The 24100-nt window shown below is 39.2% G+C and overlaps 1 protein-coding gene across 13 annotated transcripts in view; it reads right to left on the bottom strand.

The window, feature by feature from the left end:
* nrxn2a (neurexin 2a) overlaps positions 1-24100 on the bottom strand; it is a 145835-nt gene that overhangs the window by 89767 nt on the left and 31968 nt on the right. For 7 of the 13 annotated variants that reach the window (XM_077545924.1, XM_077545932.1, XM_077545928.1 and 4 more), the window contains exons 3-5: positions 23129-23152; positions 8513-8814; positions 272-433 (exon numbers count right to left, since the gene is read on the bottom strand). In XM_077545924.1, coding sequence (XP_077402050.1) covers positions 272-433; positions 8513-8814; positions 23129-23152 — 488 coding nt within the window. Of the gene's footprint in view, positions 1-271; positions 434-8512; positions 8815-13447; positions 13460-13717; positions 13748-23128; positions 23153-24100 lie in introns of all 13 variants that reach the window. The other 6 variants (XM_077545925.1, XM_077545937.1, XM_077545935.1 and 3 more) reach the window with 2 other exon arrangements.

Genomic DNA, 24100 nt, shown 5'->3' with positions numbered 1-24100 from the left:
GATGCATTACTTATGTACGCTGTACTGGTGCCACTATCGCTCTCTCTCTCTCTCTCTCTCTCTGTAAGGCATCCCCATAGGATTTTAGAAACACATATGGTGCAGTCGCTCCGTTAAACGTTTCTCCTTGAAACGCCCTCCAACAGTACAGTCGATATTAACGCGAAGGCTGACTTTCTACACGTGGAGCATGCCCTCGGCATATAGGAAGAGGGAGGGGCCATCTAGAAAGGGGCGGGATCGCATTTCAAGTGGTGGAGCGGAGACTCACGTCTTTGAGGCAGCCCATGAAGTTGTTGCTGACTGGCGAACCGGGCAGGTCAGCCGTGTCCACGCTGCCTCCGATGTAGAAGAGGTCGTCAGAGCCCAGCATGGTGTAGTCCTCTTGGGTGTAGCCCGTGGTGGTCAATATCCCGTCCACCAAGATTGTCACCTGGAAGCAGAAGAAAATGATTTAGATTTATTTTCGACTTTCGAGACATAACATTTTTAAACTCTCACACCCTTTAAATACATTTAAAATTATTTGTATCTTATTTTTGTACACATACATAGAATTACAAGCATAAAAGCATAAATACAATTACTGTAATGTCTGTCCATCCCATATGCCTTTAAGAGGCGGAGCCTGGAAGGCTGGCATGTGACATCTATGAGTCTGTGTGTGAGTGTTTGGGTGAGAGCTGTGGCCAACAACAGCTTCTGAGTGAGTGTGCTGACTGTATTTGACTGTTCTACCAATGCTCAATAATGGCTGAAACGTGCATTGGTGAATGTGTCTCTCTTTTGCATATCAAAATAAAAGCATCACAAATTTCCCTTGCATTTTGACTTCATAAAGACTACGCTAAATTGTTCATAGGTGTGAATGTGAGTGTGAATGCTTGTTCGTCTATACTGTAAGTGTCGAATTGACTTGAAATTCGTACTGCTTCCTAATGAGATCAACAGGTCACTAATAACATTTATTAATTCCTCACGCAAGTTAGTTTCCGCATCTTTCTAATTTGTATTATGCATTTTTTATCACTAGCTGGAAGAATTCTCAAGGTTCTTTGCCTGATAATGGCTTACTCTTAGATCTGGGAAGCCATTACAGGGAGAAAAAAAAAAACAGCCTTGATAGCGTCACTAATCTCTGCTGATTCCCATTTCTGATGGCAGTAAAGTCAGCACGCCACAAAGGTTTCTTCAAATCACACTTTGGCACCGAAAGCAATGTGGATGCTGCTCAAGTTGGAAAACTCATTTAATTTGGGTTTAAGAATACTGAAATGGTGAGCTTAATTAGTTCTTTTGCCCACTGGCGGACAAAAAAAAAAAGAAAAGAAAAAAAATTCATCGTATCAGTCACATCACAAGAGACAGAGGAGATGAATTGTAAAACAGCGTAGTATGGGGAAAGGAGGATATGCTTGTTGCCATGACAATAAGCCCGCTGGTAACATGAGAAAGGAAAATCATTCCCAACACATGACAATAAATTCAATAAAAAAATACAACTCAAAAAGTTGATAGGAATTGGTTAAATTTCAAAACAGGTCGGAAATGTCATGCGCACCACAAATTGATAAAGCACTGCAGCCTTTAGATGATGTCACGGAAGCATCTTTTGCAGCCATATGAATTAAATCTGTCTGGCAGTGTTCAGGTTTAATGATCTACAGCGACTGATTTACAATTCTTCATGGATAATTATCATTTTGATTAGGTGACTCCGCAGTGAGAAAGGGCCTCTTTAAAAACAGGGCAACACAAGTTAGCTTCTCGGAGCTAATGTGGAGCATTTTCGTTTTGAATCTCTTTTTAAAAGAAAGTAAATTTTACAGGATAGTAATATTCAACGGTTCGCGCGGGTCTTCCTAAACACAATTTTTCCCTCTCATTGAAAGCTGGAGGATAAAAGTCAAAGTAGTGACGGGCCACGCTGAGGTGTCAGGTCCTGCTGACCATTCTCTTGTCGTGACACAAATTGATTTTTTTGTCCATCTTGTGGTAAAACCTTGAGTATCTTTAGCTTTGACTCTTTGAAAATGGGTCGGCTCGGCTTTGGCGTGATTGATGGCACGCATCAAATAAAAGGCTTTTATGTCTCGAAATTGATAAATGTGGCCCTGGTTTATACCTGGCAACGTCTAAAGCAGATCTTTGCACACCGTAGACAGCTAACTTTAGTGGCCTTTTGTTATGAGAGAAAGAGAGGGGAAAAAAAAGAGGGGCTACAACCACTCAGGTAGGCTACACACAAAACAAATAGCATTCTTTGTTACTGTCTTTAATGTTGCATGTCAGCACATTTCCAAGCTAGCCATGATATGAATCACATAGACAACAAAATTCACCCATCCATTTAGTTTCTTTGCGGGGGAGCCTATCCCAGCTGACTATGGGTGTATATACATATATATATATATATATATATATATATATAGTGCCTTTTAGAAAATGTGATTTTTGAGCACTTCATGATGTCTATTTGATGAAAATGCAACTTACAAAGAGGCACACATTTGACCAAGGAATGGCTATTTCCTCTAGTACTGTCACTGGCGAATATTTTTAGAATCGATTAATCTATCGATTATTCAATCAATTAATTGACTAGTGAGATTAATTTTAATTTTGCATTAAAGTGTATTACAAAAGCTTTTCTTTTCGTTTATTAACCAGTGGTGTTTGGTGTTTATTTTGTACTTTGCATTTGTAGAGTGATTAATAAAAGGGGGGCTAGATGTTGTATTATGTTACCGGTTTGGTAAAGTAATAACAGACATTTGCAAATGTCTTATTTTGATTTCATGAAGGACTGCAGAAATCAGTCAACAATTACTGTTGATATGCTTAAATGAGAGGATTTGGACAATTTTGAATACAAACATTGGCTCCAAATGAATACTTGGTTATTAAAATAGTTGTCGATTAATTTGTTAATCAATTACTTGTTCATTAATCGATTAATTTTGACAGCTCTAATCTAATCGCCCCATTATCTCAAAATCCGATTTGTGACTCATTTGCTATGCTGGGTCACATATACATTTTATATAATATATATATAAATATATAACCGAAAATAACCGCACCATAGATGACATTGTGTACAAGTAGATGTATGGTGCTTGCACATCAATATGCAGCAGCATCATTAATGAGGGTCAGGAAAGGAATAAAATCATTTTGTCCGCCTCAGTAACGGAAGAGACAAGAGAGGGCGGGAGGTTGTAATTGGAGGAATTCTTGCCTGAAATGCAACAGCGGATCTAATAAAATGTTTCCACCAGCATTCTCTCGGGAGTTAAAGTTCTCCATATCTACACGTCGGGGAGGTAACTTATCCGAGGCGAAGGCAATTTACACAGGGATCAAATGCATGGCTGAAAGCATAAGTGACGTCGTGAGCGTCGAATCTCCTCTCCTGTGGAAGTGAACCGGCATGGAGGAGAATGCAAGTTTACTTTGTGAATCACGTGGCCAGGCTCATCATATACTGCTGATGGTGATTTAGATACACTGGGACTCCTTCTTTTGCACGTCGACATTGAAATGCAGCGCACATCACAAGACCAAGATTAGTAAAATTATGCTGCAGGTGAACGCTCACTTTATTTTGCGCGTATTTCTTCCTCCCTGAATGTCTCCCCTGGAATGAATAAAATGTTATCAGCGATGCGCAATTCCATAAAGTTTCAATGTGGCGGAAATGATCACAGGAATTCTGCAGTGAGACTTTTTCGTTGCAGATGTTTTAAAAGCACATCTGAGGTAAAAAAAAAAAAATATATATATATAGCTTGGCAGCTCAGCCCAAAGGAGTTCTGCATGAATTGACACAATTTATGTGTCTGAACGTGTTGAGCACGCTCCCCACTATGTGAGCCCAGAGCATTGGCACAAAGAAAATAAATAAAAAAGCACAAGTAATTCAAGAAAACTTGCCGCCCCACAGCGTGTTACGCCACAAATAAAGTCGCTGAGCACAGCCAGGACACATCGTCACATTGGCCAAGACGCAAATGTCATTTTGTAATCACAGAACATACATGATATGAACAAAAAGTACTGAGACAGCTGGTAATTACAATAACAATAGAAAGGAATGGGAAGAATTATGAATTGTGTAGCGAGAGCGACCATTCATCCCAAATTTCATTTGTGAGGTCAGAGGTCACCCATGTCGGACCTGGGAGGGACTGAGTTAAAAGCATATTATATGTCTGTGATATACTCACAGCGATACATTTCTGGTATCAATAATCGATCCAGGTAAAAAACAAAAAAAAAACGGGCCTGGTATAAAAATTTTTTTTTTTAAACATTAGGTAGTCTTACATTTATGACTGAGGCAGTGCTTCGCAAATATTTTTTGTTACACCCCCCATGGGGGAGAGAAAAGTATTTTGCGCACCCCCCAAGACTATAAATAGTATTATTTATCTAAAAAAATTGTTGTAATTGATAATACGCCGACGATGAGAGACATACTGCCACCTACTGTAGTGCATGTGTAATTACACTTTATTCTACTGTGGCACCAAAAATATTCATACGGTTTTAATGTTTTTTTTTTATTTATGCTAGAGCATACATATGGCGTTGATGCAGCCTCTGACCTGAAGAGGTCGCTTAAGGCAATGGTAGTTATTGCAAAAAACGGCCAGCTGATGGCAGCAGAGTATCAACCAGGGCCAATGATGAAACTTAGCTATATTCTAATGCTAATTGCTGCAAAATGGAAACGGAAAGAAATATTTTTTTTTTCCTGATGAAAGAAGAGACTCTAATCTTTCTTTTGGTAGGTTCCATATTTTTGTTTTAGCAATCAAACAATATTCTGGTGGCCTTGCAAAATCTGTCAAAATCCAGTCAAACAGCCGGGAGCGAAGGGGGTGGCTTCGGTGAAAATGGCTGCGAGTGAATGAGTTAAGTTACTTTGTGTATTAAATGCGCTATATAAATAAAGCCGCCTTGCCTCGCCTTGCCTTATCACTCCCACATTCACCCCAAATGTGTTTATTTATTATTTAGTCGTGTAGTGTATGGTTGTCACCGGGGGCGCTGTCATGGGACGGAAAAGTAATGACGCTTCTCAGGGTCCGTGACTGACTGACAGGAGCCCTTGAAAATAAATGTTCCTATTTGTGCTTATTATTGCATTCCTCTCTCCTGTAGCCCTCCACTCACACAGCGCTGCACTCATCTATGCCCAAGCACGTTTTAGTACGTCATCACATCATCATGACACACCTTTACTGAGTGGATTACTGCATAGTATCATACCGTTAAAAAAAAAATAAATATATTTTTAGGATAGTCAAATCACGACGTTTCCTTTGACATTCTTTTATTCTGAAATTAGTTTTACCCCTCCTACCATTCTGCACTGCAAGATCGCTGCTATTATTACCAACAACTGGTGGGAGGAATGATTGCATTGCTTATACATGCATGAGTTCCGTAAACATGCATGAGTAAACATGTTGTCCAGGCCTACCTTTCCTTTTTTTTTTTTTTGGAGAGTTCAGTATTGTTCATTCGATTTGACATGTCATCATTGCTCTCCTTTTTTATTTTTTATTATTATTTTTTTATATATATATATATATTTTTTATTTTTTATTTTATTTTTTATTTTTTGTATGTGGGTGAGTATGTGTATGTGCGAGCGTGTGTGTATTCATTAGTTCACCTAAAACCTATTAAAAAAAATCCCATACTAATAATATAATATAATAATAAATTGCCAAATGCAGAAACATTAATGTAAGTTATCACGATGTGGTGGCTCTCACTAACAGGCAGAATTAAGTAACCAGAATTAGGTTAAAAAATTCTATATACGTAGACCATGTTTCTATAAATTTTGATATTTGGTTTTTATTTGAGGCAGATATTTTTTCCATTAAAATGTGATTTATGAGGAGGTTAGACCATTGGTCGATATTCAGAGTTTGTTTATTTTTCCAGTTAACAAGAATTGTTTTTTTTGCGATAGTAAGGGCTACAAGTGTAGATTGAAATTGTTGATGTGGTAAGTCAGTTGTTGTTAGGTCACCTAGCAAACACAAGTTTGGAGATAAAGGTATCCTACAGTCCAAAATAGCGGAAAGTTTTTCTAAGACTTTAGTCCAGAAATACATAACCGGAGTACATAACCATAAAGCATGAACATAAGTGTCTGTAGTGTTTTGTAAACATTGGAGACAAATGTCGGAGTCTGAGAGTCCCATTTTCTTCATCATATATTGAGTAATGTATGTTCTCTGAATAATTTTATATTGGATAAGTTGTAAATTTGTGTGTTTTGTCATTTTAAATGCGTTTTCACCAGGCCTACCTTTCCAAACACGCTTGATTGAGCACAGCATGTAGCACTCAAACTCGTCAAATCATTTAGAGTCCAAGTGTCACATGTGCTTGACCACGCTGTGGATCTTCTAGTGCCAGTCAACCTTTAGATCTTAGCACTTGGTCTGAGTTTTTCTTGGGAATTTTGTGGGGTTTTCTCACTGACCGCAGTCCAAAAGTGGACATGGGGTCACAGCGAGTGTGTAAGACACATTCTGGCAATTAGTTGGAGGATTCAGCATTGTGGCTTGTCCTCTAGACAGCACAAATGAATATGAAACCTTAGGGCTGAGTTGTACTTGGCATGCATTGCCTGTATTCATTATACAAGCACTGCTGTTGCTTGCATGACCTCTCTGAAACTGCTGCAATGTTGCATCATCCGCCACAGAGACAAAAATTAATTTCAAGAGTGGGTGTTGCCATGTGCGACGATGATTGTTCAAGGTAACATAGGTTATAAAATACTGTAGCTGATGGATAATATTGCATTTTCAAATAGGGGTGTAAAAAAAATCTGGTGGTGAGTAAAAAACAAGATGCTGATTATTTCAACCAAAGCAATCTGTTTCATGAGAAAGAGGGCAATGACCTAATAGGAGCTGGTAATATCTCGCCGAGCATGGGAACACCGAGAGCGGGACTCCTGCAGAGCGCACATATTTAACATTCATTAGAAGCAGCACTTGTTTGCTCCAATCTTCACTGATGTAGAACTGTGTTACCTTAAAAGATTTCCTGAAGGTAGGAAAATTACCCGAACCTCTTAAGAATGTGTTACAGACCAAAATGAAGTGCGCATGATTGACCTGAATGTGGGCGTGACTTGAATATAGCATCTTCCCCACTGGCATTGGGAGTTTGAAAGGATTGCACGACATGAAATGCTGCCTAGCAACAAGGGGTCAGGACAAGAGCCGTTCGTACCAATGCCAATGGGCACATTTTGTATCCATCCATCCATCACTTATCCGTGGCTGGATTAGGGCTGGGTATCAATTTGAATTTCCTCAATTGATTCGATTTCGATTCACAATAGTTCTGTTCGATTATATCTGGATTTTCCCCGATTCGATTTGGTTCACTTCAGTTCAATCCGTTATGAATTAATTATGGAGCATCAATTCTTCCTAAATGTCAAGGCCATGATAAAAAACTCCACAAGTAGTCAATCTACAAATGGCCTGACCCATTCGTGCATTCCTGCATTTCAAATTTGGACTTGATAGATATTGTAACATTTTTAATACTTCATTTCATATATTAACCATTGTTACACATTATTAACATTTTAATTCTTCAGTATTAACCTTCTCGAAATGTTTTGTGTCCTGTGCAGAGCAAGTGGTGTTGATTTCGGTATAATCTGACCTTAAACTGGGACATACTATTTAGTCTAAAAAAGTTCCTTCTCAGCGTTTTGTGCGAAAACACATTTGGTCCTTGAGAACAGAATCTGTTTTGAACACCCACACCTGACTCTGTTTTCGCCATCGCTCACGGAAAAGTACCAGAGAGTATGTTTTGTCTACAAATGAAAGAGAGGAGGTCTTTTAACTATAAGAAACCATTGTACATGCGGATGAACTACATTTGACGCTCTGAATCCCACCTGTTTAAGTGATGAATTAGAGGCTGTTATCTGTCCAGAGATCTCTGACTGATTAAAAATCTTTTTTGCAAAGATGTATTTTTCTTACATTAAATCTATCTTCATTTTTGGAACACGCAAAGAGGACAAAATAAATTTATGCTCTTTCAGACTGTCCACTCAAATGTTAGTCCATCCCTGGTCTAGACATGAACTCATTCACTGCTATTGACGGCTAAAGACGCCAAAGATCCATTTTTACTGGACTGGCAGGAAAGAGCTAAAGATTGATTTGTTTATTCATAAAACTCAGCGTGTTTAGAGTCTGGAGGACCTGGATCCTATCTCAGTTGACTTGGTGAAAGTCAGACTACACCCGCTGATAACCAGTCAATTCCTCGGCACATATAGACACAGACCATCACTCAGTGGGAGCTGAACCCACGCCGCCTGCACCCTGACTTATCTCATGGTACCACTCCCCATTGTTCTGTTCAGGACTGTTGGTCAAGAATTAGACCAGGACATTTTCCCATACAAACCGTTCAAAATGCAAAAAGGTGACGGTGTACATACCTGGCGGAGGTTGCGCGTCACTCGAACATCGTGCCAGACGTCGTCATTGAACTTTCCGCCGGCCGGTTCTACAAGAGCCTCGAAGGCGCCAGAGCCCAAATTGATGACCAGCCACAGAGCTCCATCCCTCACAGACAGATTGACATAATCTCCCGACTTCCCCGTATGAAGCAGTAGGCCGTTCCTGTGCAGCGTGCGGAAGGACAACGTGATCTCGTCCAAGCTGCTTTGAATGGGCGTCTGAGACAGATTGTAGCTGAAGTACTCGTTGCCTTTAAACGTGGCCATCGACTCTCCCTGGCCTAAGAACAGAAGAATAGACACGTTAAGCAGTCTTACAGGGCCGACACGAAATCTGTTCAACTTTTGCAGAGTCAGTACGTCACACTACATAAAGACCACCATAATAAATCAAACCTGCAAACAAGTACGGTGTTTGCAGCCGGAACCTAATATCATCGAGCATTCTCAGAACGCCATTGCAATGCTACAACTAAAATAAGAAACCCCAAGGTTATGTTTAAAGATTTATACGCCACTGTGAGAAATGTGTTGTAGCGGTGAGCGCTATGGACAAGACAAGGCAGACAAATATAACAAAATAGCCCCCCCCCCCCACCATACATTTTGTTGACAATAATAAAAAGAGATAATTACGCCTGTGCCTTTATTCATCCGTGACATTTTTGAAATGTCAATACGAGTGTGAAAGTCTAACTAAACTTCCACTTGGAAAAAAGTGGAGGCAGCAGAGAGATTTTTCACTTCTGACATTTTCTAAAACTCCACATTAAGAACATAGAAAAACAACCCACTTTTGGCGTCAAACTGAATCCAATCATATAGATAACACAATACACAGATGCTGCATAACTACTGTAAATACCAGTGCATGCTTTGGTATGCTAGCAAATTAATAATAAGATTCAGAGGAAAGTGTCGGACCCTAAAATAAAGGCTCAATACTCATACAAATGGCAATGGACCACCAGATCGCAGATTGTTTGGAGGAATTTCTTTCGTGTTTGTCTGACTTTCCATTCCTGTCAACTCGTTTGGAGCGGATGATTGTTGTTGTCATTATGGAACTATGACTGTCGATACGGCTAGTTGTTATGCCTGTTGTTTGTGCACCCCTCCCCATGCTGCTCAACACTCTCATATGACCCTCTACTCGGTCTCCTCATCATAAACCAATCGTTTGGGTTGAGGTTTCTACCTGCGAGGGAGTTTTTCCTTTGCCTCCATGCTTGCTAAAATGTTGGGTTGGTTTATATAGTGTGGTTCTTAACCTGCTCAATGTTTGTGTGTCTTGAGCTAACTTCTGTTATTAATTGGTGCTATATAAATACGACTGATTTGATTTTCTCTGGGGGCACAACGTCAACAGTCATGAGGTAGCCGTTCCAAAGAAGCTATTGGGCTTGGATAGTTTTTCTTTTTATTTAATTGGGTGGGGAAGAAAACAAACTGGCATTTAACTCATTCACTGCCATTGACGATTATAGACGTCAAAAATTAATGTCAACTATTTCTATTAGTTTAGCTTTTTTTTTCATTTAATTTCATTTTTTATGAAAACCTAGAATTTTTTTTGTAAATTTCTAAGAGATATAAAATTATTATGCGATTAATTAATTAATTAAACGCCCCTTATTTTTAATATATATATTTTTTAATTAGGCCCGTCAGACGATTACAATTTTTAATTGTAATTAATCACATGACTTCACTAGTTAACTAACGATTAACCACACATTTTATATCTGTTCTAATTTTACATTAGTTTTTTTCTCTACTTTTCATACTCTTGTTAGCAAAATTTGAATTTTTGGCATCTATAGCCGTCAATGGCAGTGAATGAGTTAAAAAAAAACGCACAGTGGTGAGTTAGCGAGCTAGCTAGCTAGCTGCATGAGATAGATGGATAGATAGATAGAGAGATAAATATGAAGTAAAGAAGTAAGGAACTAAGAAAGAAAGAAAGAAAGAGCCTTCTTCTTTAGGGTTTGCTCCGTTGTTTGCAGCTCCAGTATTGACGAGGCACGGAGGAGGCCAGTAGCTGCTGCGTTTGCCGCGACACCCCTCAGACTTTGGCACTAACTCAGAAGCAAAGGCTGCTCAAGGCTGCAGTCAAACGGCTGATGCTGATGGCGCAATTCAGCACCTTGTAACTGCTGCCACCGTCGGCAAATCCATCACCGTTTACCTTGGCGCCAGCTATTAGACCATTGTGGAGGACCGCGGCCCAAAATGAAGCTCAGCAGAATATACTAGCATGAATGGCAAGCTCTATGTGACTGCGACCTCTTTCCTCATATTCCCTTCCCTCTCTCACTCTGACAAACTACATCGGCTAGTATCCTGTCTCCTGACACTACAGAGGTATGAACGGATTCCCCTTAGCTCAAGGTGGGAAATCTTATCATATGATGTTATTTCAGGCAAATCAAATCAATTTGTAATGAGCATGTTTTTGTGTTTTTTAGAGCATTCCACTGTGGTTTTATTTGCTTTTAAAAAGGCAAGGAGAGCCAGATCCACACACATTACTGTCTAAGAAAAGCCCAGATTGCTGTTAGTTTCTCGTTGACTCTTTTTGCTCATACATGAAAATCCTCCATTATAAAATGTAATCAACATTCAGAGTTGACAGTTTATTTCAATTCTTTGTTTTCAAGATGCTGCTGTACTTCGTAGCGGTAAAGAATGGTGCCTCATGTGACTAAGCCGGTGAGGTGCACTGCAACAAAACGCATCATCCCTGCGATCCTTTTGAGTCTTTAAAATGACAAATGTGGTCCCCATGCTCATAATATTTACATTAGCAGCTAGTTGAAATGAGTATAGTAATAACAACTGTCACAGCATGAAGCACATTAAACACAGACGAGAAAGAGGGGCCGTCCCACCAGGTGGGCATCACGAGCTCGTTCGTCTTAAGAGCCCACCTGTTACACTGACAACACGCAGTCATGCAAAATGACAATACGCCGATTGGTTATCATGACGAGACTTCAGCATTTACAAATTCAAAACACTCTATAAGCCGGGGCCCGGACTTGGGCGCAGGTGGTGACTAAGTCTTTAGTGGGGAGGCATCTGTCAGTTTCTCAAACTAAGACAGGTGGCATGGACATATGGGCAGCTACTGACCACGGAGTCCGTCGGGGAATGCATAAGCAATTAGGTGTCCACATCTGGGTGTGCATAGTTTTCAAATGTTTGTGAATTCAAACATCATCTAAGCATAAAAAATAAGCACCAGTCTGAATTCATTTCTCAACCGTGCGGAAAAAGCCACAGGGGAGCAACTACATTGTTTATTTGATTTGGGCTAATTTAGTGCCAAATAAAAAACAAACCAGCTCAAACTAAAACACACGCGCGTACGCCTCAGGCTAACAGCTTGACAACCGCCGATGTTAATAACCGATGTTTGATACCAGACTTAATGCCGTGGTCAAACTTTTCCGTCTCACATATTTCTCGCGCAGTTCGATGTACAGCACTTTGCTACAAATTGAAAAGTGTGCTGGTATTGCCTGGGGGGTAATTATCTCCACAATGTCTTCTTATTGATGCATGAAATGGAGCAATTACTTTCAGGCTTCATTTTAGGACAAATCACAGTATGGTTGACCTTTAGGACCTACTCATTGTATGACTCAGTAAATATTTGATAGTGCTACCATAATGCAGGTGCTGATGTTAATCATTATACGGATGCATTGGTGGTAGCATTTAGCGTAGCATGATCTTAAAGTAAGAATCACCCTGTAATCCTTTCATTGTGATATATAAGCCGTGAATAGGAAAAGTGACCAAAAATGAAAACAGAATATTTAGCACCAAAGTCATCAAGCCTTATGGGAAGATTTTATCGTGGGTTAAAATAACAACAAAACATCCCATTCTATGGACTCGCTCATCTACTGTAACTGACTTTGACAAGATGTTTATGCAATCATATTTTTACCCCTAGAAAATGCACAAGAGATCATCCAGCTGGATAATTAATTTCAGACTCTTCATTGGTGATTCAACATACATAAATAATTCACAGAAGACATAAAATGTTGGACTAGTTTAGGTTTTACACCTAATTATATCATCAGACAATACAGTAGAATGTCTGAATTAACATTTCTTATTTTTCAGGATTTATTTTTATTTTTTTTATTTAGAGCTCACACTGTATTATTAGTTACATACTGTATATGTTTTTTTATTTATTTAACTGGGATATGCTAAAAACAAAATAAGACGAATGATGCAATGCAATCTATGAACCAGTTAAAAATGAGCACAGCACTTGTAGGCTTTCCAGAAAAAAAAAAAAAAAAAACAGTTTGCCGCAGAATCTCGCAGAGATCAGTTTCATCCTTGAGAAACGACATTTTGAAAATGAGAAAATCGAGGGCAAGAGTTATGTATTTTACTGCGGGAGTAGGTCATCAAAGTCAGGTCTCTGTGTTTTTCGTGGAAAGCGATTGCCATGGAGACGCGGATAACGACTGATCAGAATCTCTGCGCACACAGTAGAAAACAAAAACAAAAAAAAACACAAAAGCGTATTGAGTCTGAATACACACCAAATATGTTGCATCCCAGTTTAGCCCAACATAATAATTATAAATAGTTGAATATCAGTTTCACTTCTTATTCAACATATCTGTACTACAATTACCCCATGTGAAAGGTAACATCATTCTCAACCCTGCTGGGATCAAAAGTAACACCATTTAAGCTCTCTACTGTATTTGAATGGCAAATTAAGTGAAAACAGTAAATTATCGTCTTAATATATTCATATATTCTTCTCATTAGCTTCCCAGGAAGACAGTCAGCGAGTTCTTGTGACCCGAGACACATTTGTGGCTTTGAAAATACCTTCAGCAAACCGAAGAGACGCCATGAGCGTCGGTGCATTACCTTGGCTTAAGACTGCAGCGGTCAAAGGTGAAGTTCCAGTAGCGCAGTCAGTGGTCAGGACAAAGATTTGATGGACAAGAAGTGAGTGAGTCGTGAGCATAACATGAAAGGCAGCAAAAATTAGCAAGTAAATGTACACATGGAAAAAAAACCAGGAGAGGCAATATTAGTGCAGCACAGTTAACTGAAATGGCATCTATGGGAAAAGGGGGGGAACGGGGGGGTGATTGGGTGGCTGGGAGGGAAAAGCAAACCAAATAGACCCCATACCTTGGCGGTTTAACATCAGGTGCGCCAGACCTTGAGGGAAAGAACAGAAAAAAGGATACGAAAACAGGAAGTTCATAAAGAGGATCGGGAAAACAAAAAAACATTGTCACAATGTTGGACTGCAGTTTGTGACAGACATCCTGGGGTAGGCACGGATGTCAGAGTTCAAAAGGTGAGAGAGAGGAGGGGGAATCAAACCAAAAAAGAGACAGACATCTCAAAGGGGAGGAGGGGAGGAAAGAAAAAAAAACATCTTGATAGGCGCAACCGTCGTCAGAGTTGCTCTCAAAGATGCTTTTTTCCCAAATGGAACACATATCGTATGTTAAGACAGTGTTTGGGATGTACCGATTAACAGCCTACACTTATGGATGCTTTTTTTGTACACTGGGATTTCCATGTAAACGCTCAGCCAAGCCGCGCGGCTGGCAGGACGTTATAAAACGGCAGCGCTGACGTTCATCTTCACTCACTACATCTAAGCGACGACGTCGGAATCATACAAAGCACATTATGCCGAGCGCCGTAGTGGATTTACAGGTAGAGTACAAAACAGCAAGTAAATAGCTCTCCTGCCGCAGTACTCATACAATGACATCACACACCAAATCATCATGTAACACATCAGCTTGGAGAAAAAAAAAGAAAGCAGAAAGGAGCAGCAGGCGCCAAGTTGTTCACTCCTACGTCAATTTCCTGTGCGCGCACACACACACACGCACGCACACGCTAATCAATATGTAGCCTGGCAGGGAGTATATGTGGCATACTTCACCCGCCTTTCGTGCCAAAAAGGAGACGGGGATGACAAAACACAACACTTCTGCTGAGCACACGAGCCCCTACTGAGCTAGCCAACACAAACAGCTCTTCTCATTGCATCGGCACTCTTCGACGCTCCCGCGAGCTGGCTTTGTCGCTCGCAAGACCCGCTGGCATCAACAATTACCGTTCAATTCGGCGCCATATTAAATGCCGTACCCCCGCGTTTGCATTGTCAAAAGTTGTCGAGCGTAGCATCCTTTTGTTAAGCGCGGTGTTTCCCGACCTTTATTGAGCCGAGGCGCCCGCTTTACAAAAATGTCACAAGAAGTATGAATACGGAAATAATGATGATGTCGTCTCAATTTGATCACAAATGGGCTAACTCGGTGTGAAAGGCGGGAGGGTTTAATTGGACACAAAGTTGATCTGCTCTTGGGAAGCCATGCCTTACTCACTTGTAGGAACGGTAATAGGTACATTACAATACAATACAGTTTATTTACATACATCAAATGGAAATGCATTTAATTGTTCTGCCTGTCACTATATACATATATATATATTTATATACATATATATACACATATATATGTACATATACATATATATATACATATATATATACATATATACATATATACACATATATATATATATATATATATACATATATACATATATATACATATATACATACATATATACATATATATACATATATACATATATATATATATATACACACATATACATATATATACATATATACATATATATATATATATACATATATATATATATATATATATATATATATATATATATATATATATAGTGACGGTGGCTCATACATAACATGACAATTGATTGTTGTTTATAAGATGTATTTTATGAACAAATGGAAAAAGATAATAGGAGGTTGCTATTATGTATGAAAAGCACCTCGTGGTATCGGTGCTTGGTATCAGTGACTACTCAAGAGGGGCATACTCGTACTGGTATCAGAGAAAAGTGGTTTTCGAACATCCCCACTAACTATTGATGAGATTGTTGAGTATGTTTGCTCTTGATGTTTCCTGTTTGAATAAATCAGAGAATGACAAAGTCAGATAAGACCCTCAGAACGTAGACCATGTTTAGTGCAAAGAGAAGCTCAAAGAAGTCTTCGAACAGCCATTTTGTATGCTGCTTTTTACTGTATGCTCCAAGATGTTATTTATGTAATTTCAACTCTAAGAGTGACATTAGACATGTTGTTTATTTGCGCACCAAACACATTAATAGTTTCAATTTGACAAGCATTTTTTTTGTGGAACCCAAATAATCGCTCTGTTCTCGACCACTTTTTGCACACTTTTCTCTGCTAAATGCATTATTACGCTATCTAAAGAGATTTGATTCAGTTTGATAGATGAGCTATTTCTTTTCTGCTTTGAAGGATCCCCATACCGCATCACATTCCTACTGGGACTAATATGGCACCTCAAAGGGTTTAGTTGAGTTGGATGCTTAAAGCAATGTGTCGCCTTTCTATGCTTTCAAGAGCGTACCGAATGGCGTATTGCACAACTTAAATGGATTTGGGTCCGTTTGATAGCTTAGTCATATTTTGCATTATCTGTTACTTAGCACCTTTTATTCAGACGTGGTACTGGACCTACAATGGTTTGGCTCAGTATACTTTTAAGAGACGTATAATTATTGCAGACACTCAAAAGCTGTCAAAGTACTAACATAATTGATTCATTGCATAGGAGTTTTTGACCTACTTTTTTTTTTTAGGGTACTTATGCTAACAAATGAGCTATTCCTCTGTTTAATCCAGCGGTGAGTTAGTTTGTATCGTGTTGAGATGCTGTCACATTATTTACGCAATTATCACCATCTCGCCTACACACACAGCAGCAGGAAGTGTCAATTTCTCCATGTGTGGCAAACTGTCCATCTCAGTCACTAAGGGAACCTTATAAAGATGCAGGTCAGAGTACGTCTTGGTGTGTTAAGAACCTCATCACCCAGGGGAGCAGGTAAGCACAACACACACACACACACACACACCTGATGTTTGAACAACCCAGCAAACAAAAAGCGCAGTCCCAATGGGGATGCGGTTGCTCGACAATAAACCGATACGTGGTTCTCCACACACAAACACGAGCGCCTCTTCCGCCTCTTCCGCCTCTTCCGCCTGTCCTCACCCCTCAGGCCATCTCCTTCTCACCAGTAGTGTTGAGATTGAACTGGACAGGAAAGCAAGAAACATCAGCACCTTAAGGTGTCCGTCATCCTTCAGCTACCGGATGGGGGGAGGTTTGGCTTTTCTGTGTGTATGCGCGTGTCTGTGTGTGTTCACTTAGGCGCTCACTCGTCACAACTGTTGGCAAGGCAGAAACAAAGACACACCCAGCAGCAGCAAGCTGCAAAACACCTTCAATGAAGAGCAGAAATGCATCGCGAATGTGAGGCAAGCATCCTTTTCGGAGTCTATTCTCTCAGATGTAAGATTTTCTACCAAACCTAATTCATTGTAGAAGGAAAAAAAAGAAGAAGAAGAAGTCATATTTGAGGCGACTTGAAAAAGCCCGTTGTTTTTGATTTGTCAATGCATCTTATGAAAACAATATGACCTAGCTGCTATGGAAACTGACACAATAATAAAATTGTGGCATGAGTCAATCTCAACTGATCTCCTTCCCATTAAAGCACGGCACTGAATAGTCATCTGATTACATACACAGTCAGTATAAACATTAGCAGCATCTAAATACTCGGAAAAAAATGTTTTTGCTATCAAAATAATGACATACCCTGGTAGCCATCTTGAGCTGTCCATGTTATGACTGTGATGTATTACGTGCCGTTTCCTGGTCTGTTTTGCCGTATTGCTATAATTTATATACACTCATACACATACACTCTGAACGATCTCAGGTTTCATATTCTTTTGAAAAAAAAAAAAAAGAGAGACATTTACAAGCGAGATCATTCCTCACCAAAATATATTATGTACACAAGTATAAGCATGGCCAAATCATGGTCTAATAAACAAGGAAAAAAATGCTACTTTAACCCTTACCTGGTTGTCAAACTCAAAGACCGGGGGGGCCAGAGCCGGCCCGCCAGATCATGCTTTGTGGCCCGCGAAACCAAATCAACTGTGTCAACTTCCATGACTCTTGCTAAAATTTGTACCCAAATATTTAATTGTCATGTGTAATAAATAAGAGCATTGAGATTCTGCAATATTTTTTTTTAATCCTTTGTACAGTAATTTTAACAATAATTCAACAAACTATTATACCGATTTCTGATTTCAAAACTAGTCAGCCATCTTTATTTTTTGTGTGCAAATTTAATAATTAGAGCTGTCAAACGATAACATTTTTTAATCAGATTAATCACCTTAAAATGTTGATTAATCGTGATTAATCGGCTAATTAAAAAGGCTTTTTTAATCAACATTTTTTTGCCCGCCAAATTTGAAAAGCATAAGTTAATCATTTGGACATTTAATGTTATGAGGACGTCTTCAACATTTTTTGATCCACTCCACACTCTCATCCTCCTCTTTTTCTTATCAGTTAAACACTTGCATAATTAAAAATGAAAAAAAAAATAAATAAATATATGGCCGTGATAATTTGACAAGAAAAAATATTCTGAATGTCATACACAAACATTTATTAATGATTTCGATGATTCTTTTCCCACAAAATAACAACATGGGATTTATTTTTATTATTTAATTTAATTTAATTTTATTTAATTTTTACACTACCAAAGTGAATAATTCACCCCCAAACTTTTTTTTTAACATCTTCCTGGATCTTCTACTCTCCAAAAGCTATTTGTCATTCCAGTTCAAATACAAGACAGTTGCTTACGTTTCTGCACAATTTCCCCTTAAATTACAGTGAGAACATCTTCCATGCCAAAACAATACACGGCAAACTGGGTGACCCACGAAGGTCAAGCCATCACAAGGCAGAACGTGATGCCCGGGCCAACCAGGCTAATCTTGGACTACTAAAGTAGTATTGGAGGGAAAGTGGATGAGATCTGTCGTCCCTGCCCCAGTAAAATATCACACGGAGGCAGTCACCACATTGAATATTCTTATATTTATATATCCTACTTGGCTGAGCCTTACAGCCAAATCTCAGCGTGGCAATGCAGAGATAGAGTCCCAGGAGCATATATGAACATAAACCGCCTTTCCCTCGCTTCCTGTACTATTTAGTTTGCTATTTTTAAACGTGGAAAGGAAAGTAAAACAGCAGGCAATGGAAGCAACTGTGATTTATATGTTGGCATTTTAAGCCGTTTGATTTAGCTTGCAGCAAACGGATAAAGAAGTCTGAGGAAGTCAGGATGGAGCATTATTATCCGTCTACAGTAAACGCACAATTGTTTAGATCTACTCATGTTGGACCTATTTAAGATTGTCCAAGGCAGTGGTTCTCAACCTTTTTTTTTTTTAGTAACGTAACCCCTGTGAAATATTTTTTTCAGCCAAGTAAGGGCGTACCCCCCAACCAGCGCAAAGCATTTCTGATTAAAAATAATAATAAGAACAACCGAGTGCTGTGCCATCATTGTCTAATGTATTAAACTTTGGAGCTGTATTTGTAATTATGTGGTTTCTTCAACTGTTTGGAAATAAAAATATACATACTATAAATAAATAAATATTTGTGCACATACAAATTATTATCAAAATAAAGCATAATCTTTTGGGATCATTGTAAAGCTCTGTTCTCAAAAATAAATGATTAACTGAATTTTAAACAGTGATTTTTTCAAGTGATTGACAGGTGATTCTCGGTGGTATATGACAAGTTGGGTCAAACCATTCTGATATGGGGGACATGCTGGGTTTTTAGGACGCTGAAATTGAATAGCCTGCTGAATATAAAATTCATTCTATTAATGTATATATATATATATACACACCTTTTAAGATGTATTATAAAATCACACGTACCCCCTGGAGTGCCTTCACGTAGCCTGCCCCCATTTGAGAACCACTGGTCCAAGGTGCAATAATACTGCAAGTCGTTGGTTGGTATAGGAAAATATCAAGCTTGTTGCTTTCTGTATTGAGGAACACAAAGTTCCTAATACATCACTAAGACTTTCATTTTCACAACCTATGTTAGAGCAAGCTGGAAGGTTGTTCTATTTAGGGAACGATGTGTTAAACCCAAAGACACTGTGAGCATTTTCCCAATCTCACGCAGTCTGTAACAATTTACATTCTTTAAGATTTGCTTGTAAGTGTTGCTGGAAACGACACAATTCCAACGCCATTGTTGAGACATAATTAGTGACCAACTTGGAAGAAAGAGCCATTGCATTAGGATTAGCCAAATTTGTTTTCCATGAAAAGTACTGTATTATAAAGCATGTTATAATGAGGGATTAGACCAAGGTCATCGCTACTGGAAGATCTGAGCCCACTCAGACCAGCCGTGTCCTTTTTCTAAGGATGCCTATGCATGCTTTGTCATTCGCTGCACTTCCTAGAGTGCAATTACTATGCGCTTGGCGCATACAATTCTGAAAGTAAACAAAGCGAACAAACATAAAAACCCCGACAAAGCGATGACAATGCGTTTGCAGTCGGACTTTGTGTGTTTGTGTACGTTGTCCCGTGACGTTTGACAGAATCCTCTGCAGTCCGCGAGTGCGATGTGAGGTGGCTGCGCTTATCTCTCGTTCGCAGACCTGCTTTTCCGCTCTCGAAACATCAGAGGATGCTTTTGGCATTAGAGCGTGCCCCGCCGTGGCCTTTGTCCACGCAGATCAACTGGATCCCACATGCCGCATGCTGCCGATGAACGACCGGCGAGAGCCACCTGCTGTGCCAAACTGTTTCCTTCCCTCTAAGCGTTTCCGCCGGCAAATGGGGATTATTCCTACGGCACTTCAAACCCGCAGTCAAGATCGAATAAAGCATATGGGCGGCCATCTTGGCTGTCTACGGTGAGGGGAGGGGGTTGATGGTGGAAGAACAACAGACTCGCTGCTGCATCGCACACCATGTTGCATGGGGGCAAAAAACAAGTCATCGGCTGAGTGTTTTTTTTGTTGTTGTCAGTGTTGTTTTCATGCTTTCCGCATGGGGGATTGTCTCCATGTCAAGCTTTAATCCAATAAACATTCTGATGCGCTCTCTTTGCAGTATGTCATCTAATAATGGCTGCATTTTTGCTGCAAGAGCAGACACGCGCCACCTTTGTGCGAGTGTGTGGCGATTATAGCTTATTTGGAAACGGCTGGCACACTAAACACTCTAAAGCTTATGACAATATTGTGTTTTTGTGTTGCCGCAGTTACCTTGAAAAAGTAACTCAGTTACTTTACTGATTACTTGCTTTAAAAAGTAAATTAGTTACTTGACTGATTACTTGCTAAAAAGTAATGTAGTCACTTGATTGATTACTTTCTATTAAAAAGTAACTATGTTAGATGACACATAATTTTTTTTACGTGTAAGTGGCAGTCACAGCTTATTTGTAAATAGCTGAAATAGTCAGTCACACTAAAGCTTATGACAATATTGCGTTGCCACAGTTACCTTGAAAGAGTAACAGTTATTTTACCGATTACTTGCTTTAAAAGTAAAATGGTTACTTGACTGATTACTTGCTTTAAAAAGTAACTTTGTTACTTGATTACTTGCTTTAAAAGAGAACTACTTTAGATTACAAGTTACATTTGTACGCGTACGTGGCGATTAGCGCTTATTTGTAAATGGCTGAAATATGCACACTTGTACTCTAAAGCTTATGACAAGATTGTTTTGTGTTGCCACAGTTATCTTGAAAAGTAACTTAGAGACCTTACTGATAACTTTCTTTAAAAAGTAACTTATTTACTTCACCGATTTTTACTTTAAAAAGTAGATTACAATTGACTTTAATAGTTACATTCAGCAGATGTCGACCACCCCCTGCTTAACATAAAAATTGCATCGTTTTGTGCGATCATGTCACTCCCTCAGACATGAATGTTTCAACTCCCACAATGCATTTCAGTATGATCAATATCAGAATTTCCCTTATGTGTGCTTTATGTATATTTTTTTCTGCATGCTGTTCATTTAAGTCTTGTTAGATATTATTAACATTTAAATTCTTTATTTTCATATATTAACCATTGTTATACATTATTAACATCTTAATTCTTTATATTAACCATGTTGAAAGGTTTTATAGACGTGTAAAGCAAGTAGTGTTGAACTCAGTATAATTTGACCTTAAGCTGGGACATATTATTTGGTCTCGAAGTTCCTTCTCTGTGAGAAAACACATTTGGTCCTTGAGAACAGAATCTGTTTCGAACACGCACCCCTGACTTTGTTTTCGCCATCGCTCAAGGAAAAGTACCCAGAGAGTATGTTTTGTCTACAAATGAAAGAGAGGCGGTCGGTTTTAACTATAAGAAGCCATTTTACACGCGGAAGAGACACATTTGGCACTCTGAAATTCCACCTGTTATGTAATGTTTGGAGACTGTCACGATGTCCAGAGATCTCTGTTAGATTAAAATCATTTTTGCAAAGGTGTTTTTTCTTACATTAAATCTGTCTTCAAGTTTTGGAACACGCAAAGAGGACAAATAATTTTATTCCTCTTTCAGTCTTTCTCACTGCTACCTCTTGTAAGCAGCTGAGTGCTACTACAAAGATGAATGATGTCAATAAAGTAACTACAGTCTGAATACTTAACGCATTAGACGAGTCGCTACTTGAAAATGCGCACATTTTGGAGTATTGTGTGTCAGGGACGTGATTCTATACTAGTTGCATCAATGTTACCACACTATTGATGAAAATGTTTGATAGTGTTTTCCACGCAAGCGTATTCATGGCTTTTGGAGAGCAGGTGTGCATAGTTTGCTGCATAACAGTGATTGATAACGCGCCGCGGTTCAGTGCACCTCCCCAGAGTCTGTTGGCCGCCACTTCGCCGCGACGGCCACTTTGCTGACGTGATGTATAAGTCTCACAAGCCGCCAAATAAATCTCCTTCTTGCACTTTATGTTAACATTCTGTGTGTTCATCATATTTGCAAAACGGGTCTGTTTGGTTGTACTGTTAGAAAGTTGCGGGATAATGAGCCAGTAATGACACAGTGGCTTCTTTTCAGAGGAAACACAACATGTCTGGGAAGTCTCACTGTGCAAAATAACAGAACAAATTGATGAATGTGCCCAGAAATCAGTCAGTGGGTTTCTGCATGTTTGACTCCGTGTGTCAAGCTGGGAGCTTAAATGTCATTTAAGTCTAGCAAACAAATAGTGGCTAAGAAGTGGAAAAGGTGCCGTGCCGCGTGCAAGAGGGCAAAGCAAGTTTTTCTGTGGCGCAGTATGCAAACGCTCTGCATGTTGTTGCGACGCCCACGCACTCCACAGACCTAACAATTCACCTTGACTGATTGCAATTGCAACCAGTACGTCAACAACTTTCTACTATACGTACAATGTATGTCCCTGCAGCCTAATATGTCGGATGTCAGAACTGCAGTCCAAACTGACAATAACTGATTATAGCAAACAGACTGAGGCTGCAGTAAAAAAAGATTTTTGCAAAGATTACACATGGTTACCATTATGCTCATCAGGAAAATGTAGTGGCTTACCTTCTACTTGTTTCTGGACACCTGCTGTAATAGGAAGAAAAACAGACAGATTGATTTTGTTGGCGGGGAGAAAGTAAATACCGAGCGGCTTCCAGTTAAAACTCACACAGCTGCTTATGCTTTTTTGTTGGGTTAATCTAAGACAGAATGTTTGCAGAATTCAACAAGTGACAGTTGAACAAATAAAACGCTAGCATGTCCTAACTGTATGATGCAAGCACCTGTATGTTTCCTATTTTTGAGTGACAAACAAAATATACATTCAGATGCAGTCCATTGTACTTCCTGTTTAGGCCTACCGTTCTTACATACATTACATCATCCACTGGATTTTGTCATCATAGACGGCCAAATGCCGGTGGATCCCGATTTTCGGATCAGCGCAAGTTTTGCCGTGCATTTACCAATTTGTCCGACCGGTCTCCACCAAAGTCAATTGAAACCTTCCACCTGGTTAGAACAGGCCTAAATTGTCAGCGCAGGGTAGAGAGCAGATTGATTGAAAAAGTTCCCCACGGAGAAAATAAAAGTATATCGTAAATATGCGAACAGTGGGAATCAAACTCTTGGAATCATTTGCTTTTATTATTTAAATTACCCCACTGGGCGGCACACAAACACTGGTCACGAAAATAAAACTGGCGTTGTATGCTAAAGCTAAAGCTAGCTTTTTATGCTAAAAATAAACCCCTCTTATTTAAGTATATTTGAAACATTAAATTAGGGATCGCTGGACTACAAATAATCATATTTTCATTTTCCAATTTTAGAATTGCACAAAATGATGGCGAAACTTTCTTCTAGCCAAAGAAAGAAGACAAAATAATATGATAGAATATTTCTAATCAATTATAAGATCATATCGTGTGCAATGCATGTCATTGTTATATACCGTCTAGCAAATATTTAAAGAATTTCTGTTGAGGGAATGAAAAAAAAAAAGAAGGCATTTTGCCCAATGTCGTGCCTGTT

The sequence above is a fragment of the Vanacampus margaritifer genome, chromosome 16 (assembly GCF_051991255.1).
Source record: "Vanacampus margaritifer isolate UIUO_Vmar chromosome 16, RoL_Vmar_1.0, whole genome shotgun sequence".
In the NCBI taxonomy this organism is placed as follows: Eukaryota; Metazoa; Chordata; class Actinopteri; order Syngnathiformes; family Syngnathidae; genus Vanacampus; species Vanacampus margaritifer.
This window is presented reverse-complemented; position numbering and strand designations above follow the sequence as displayed.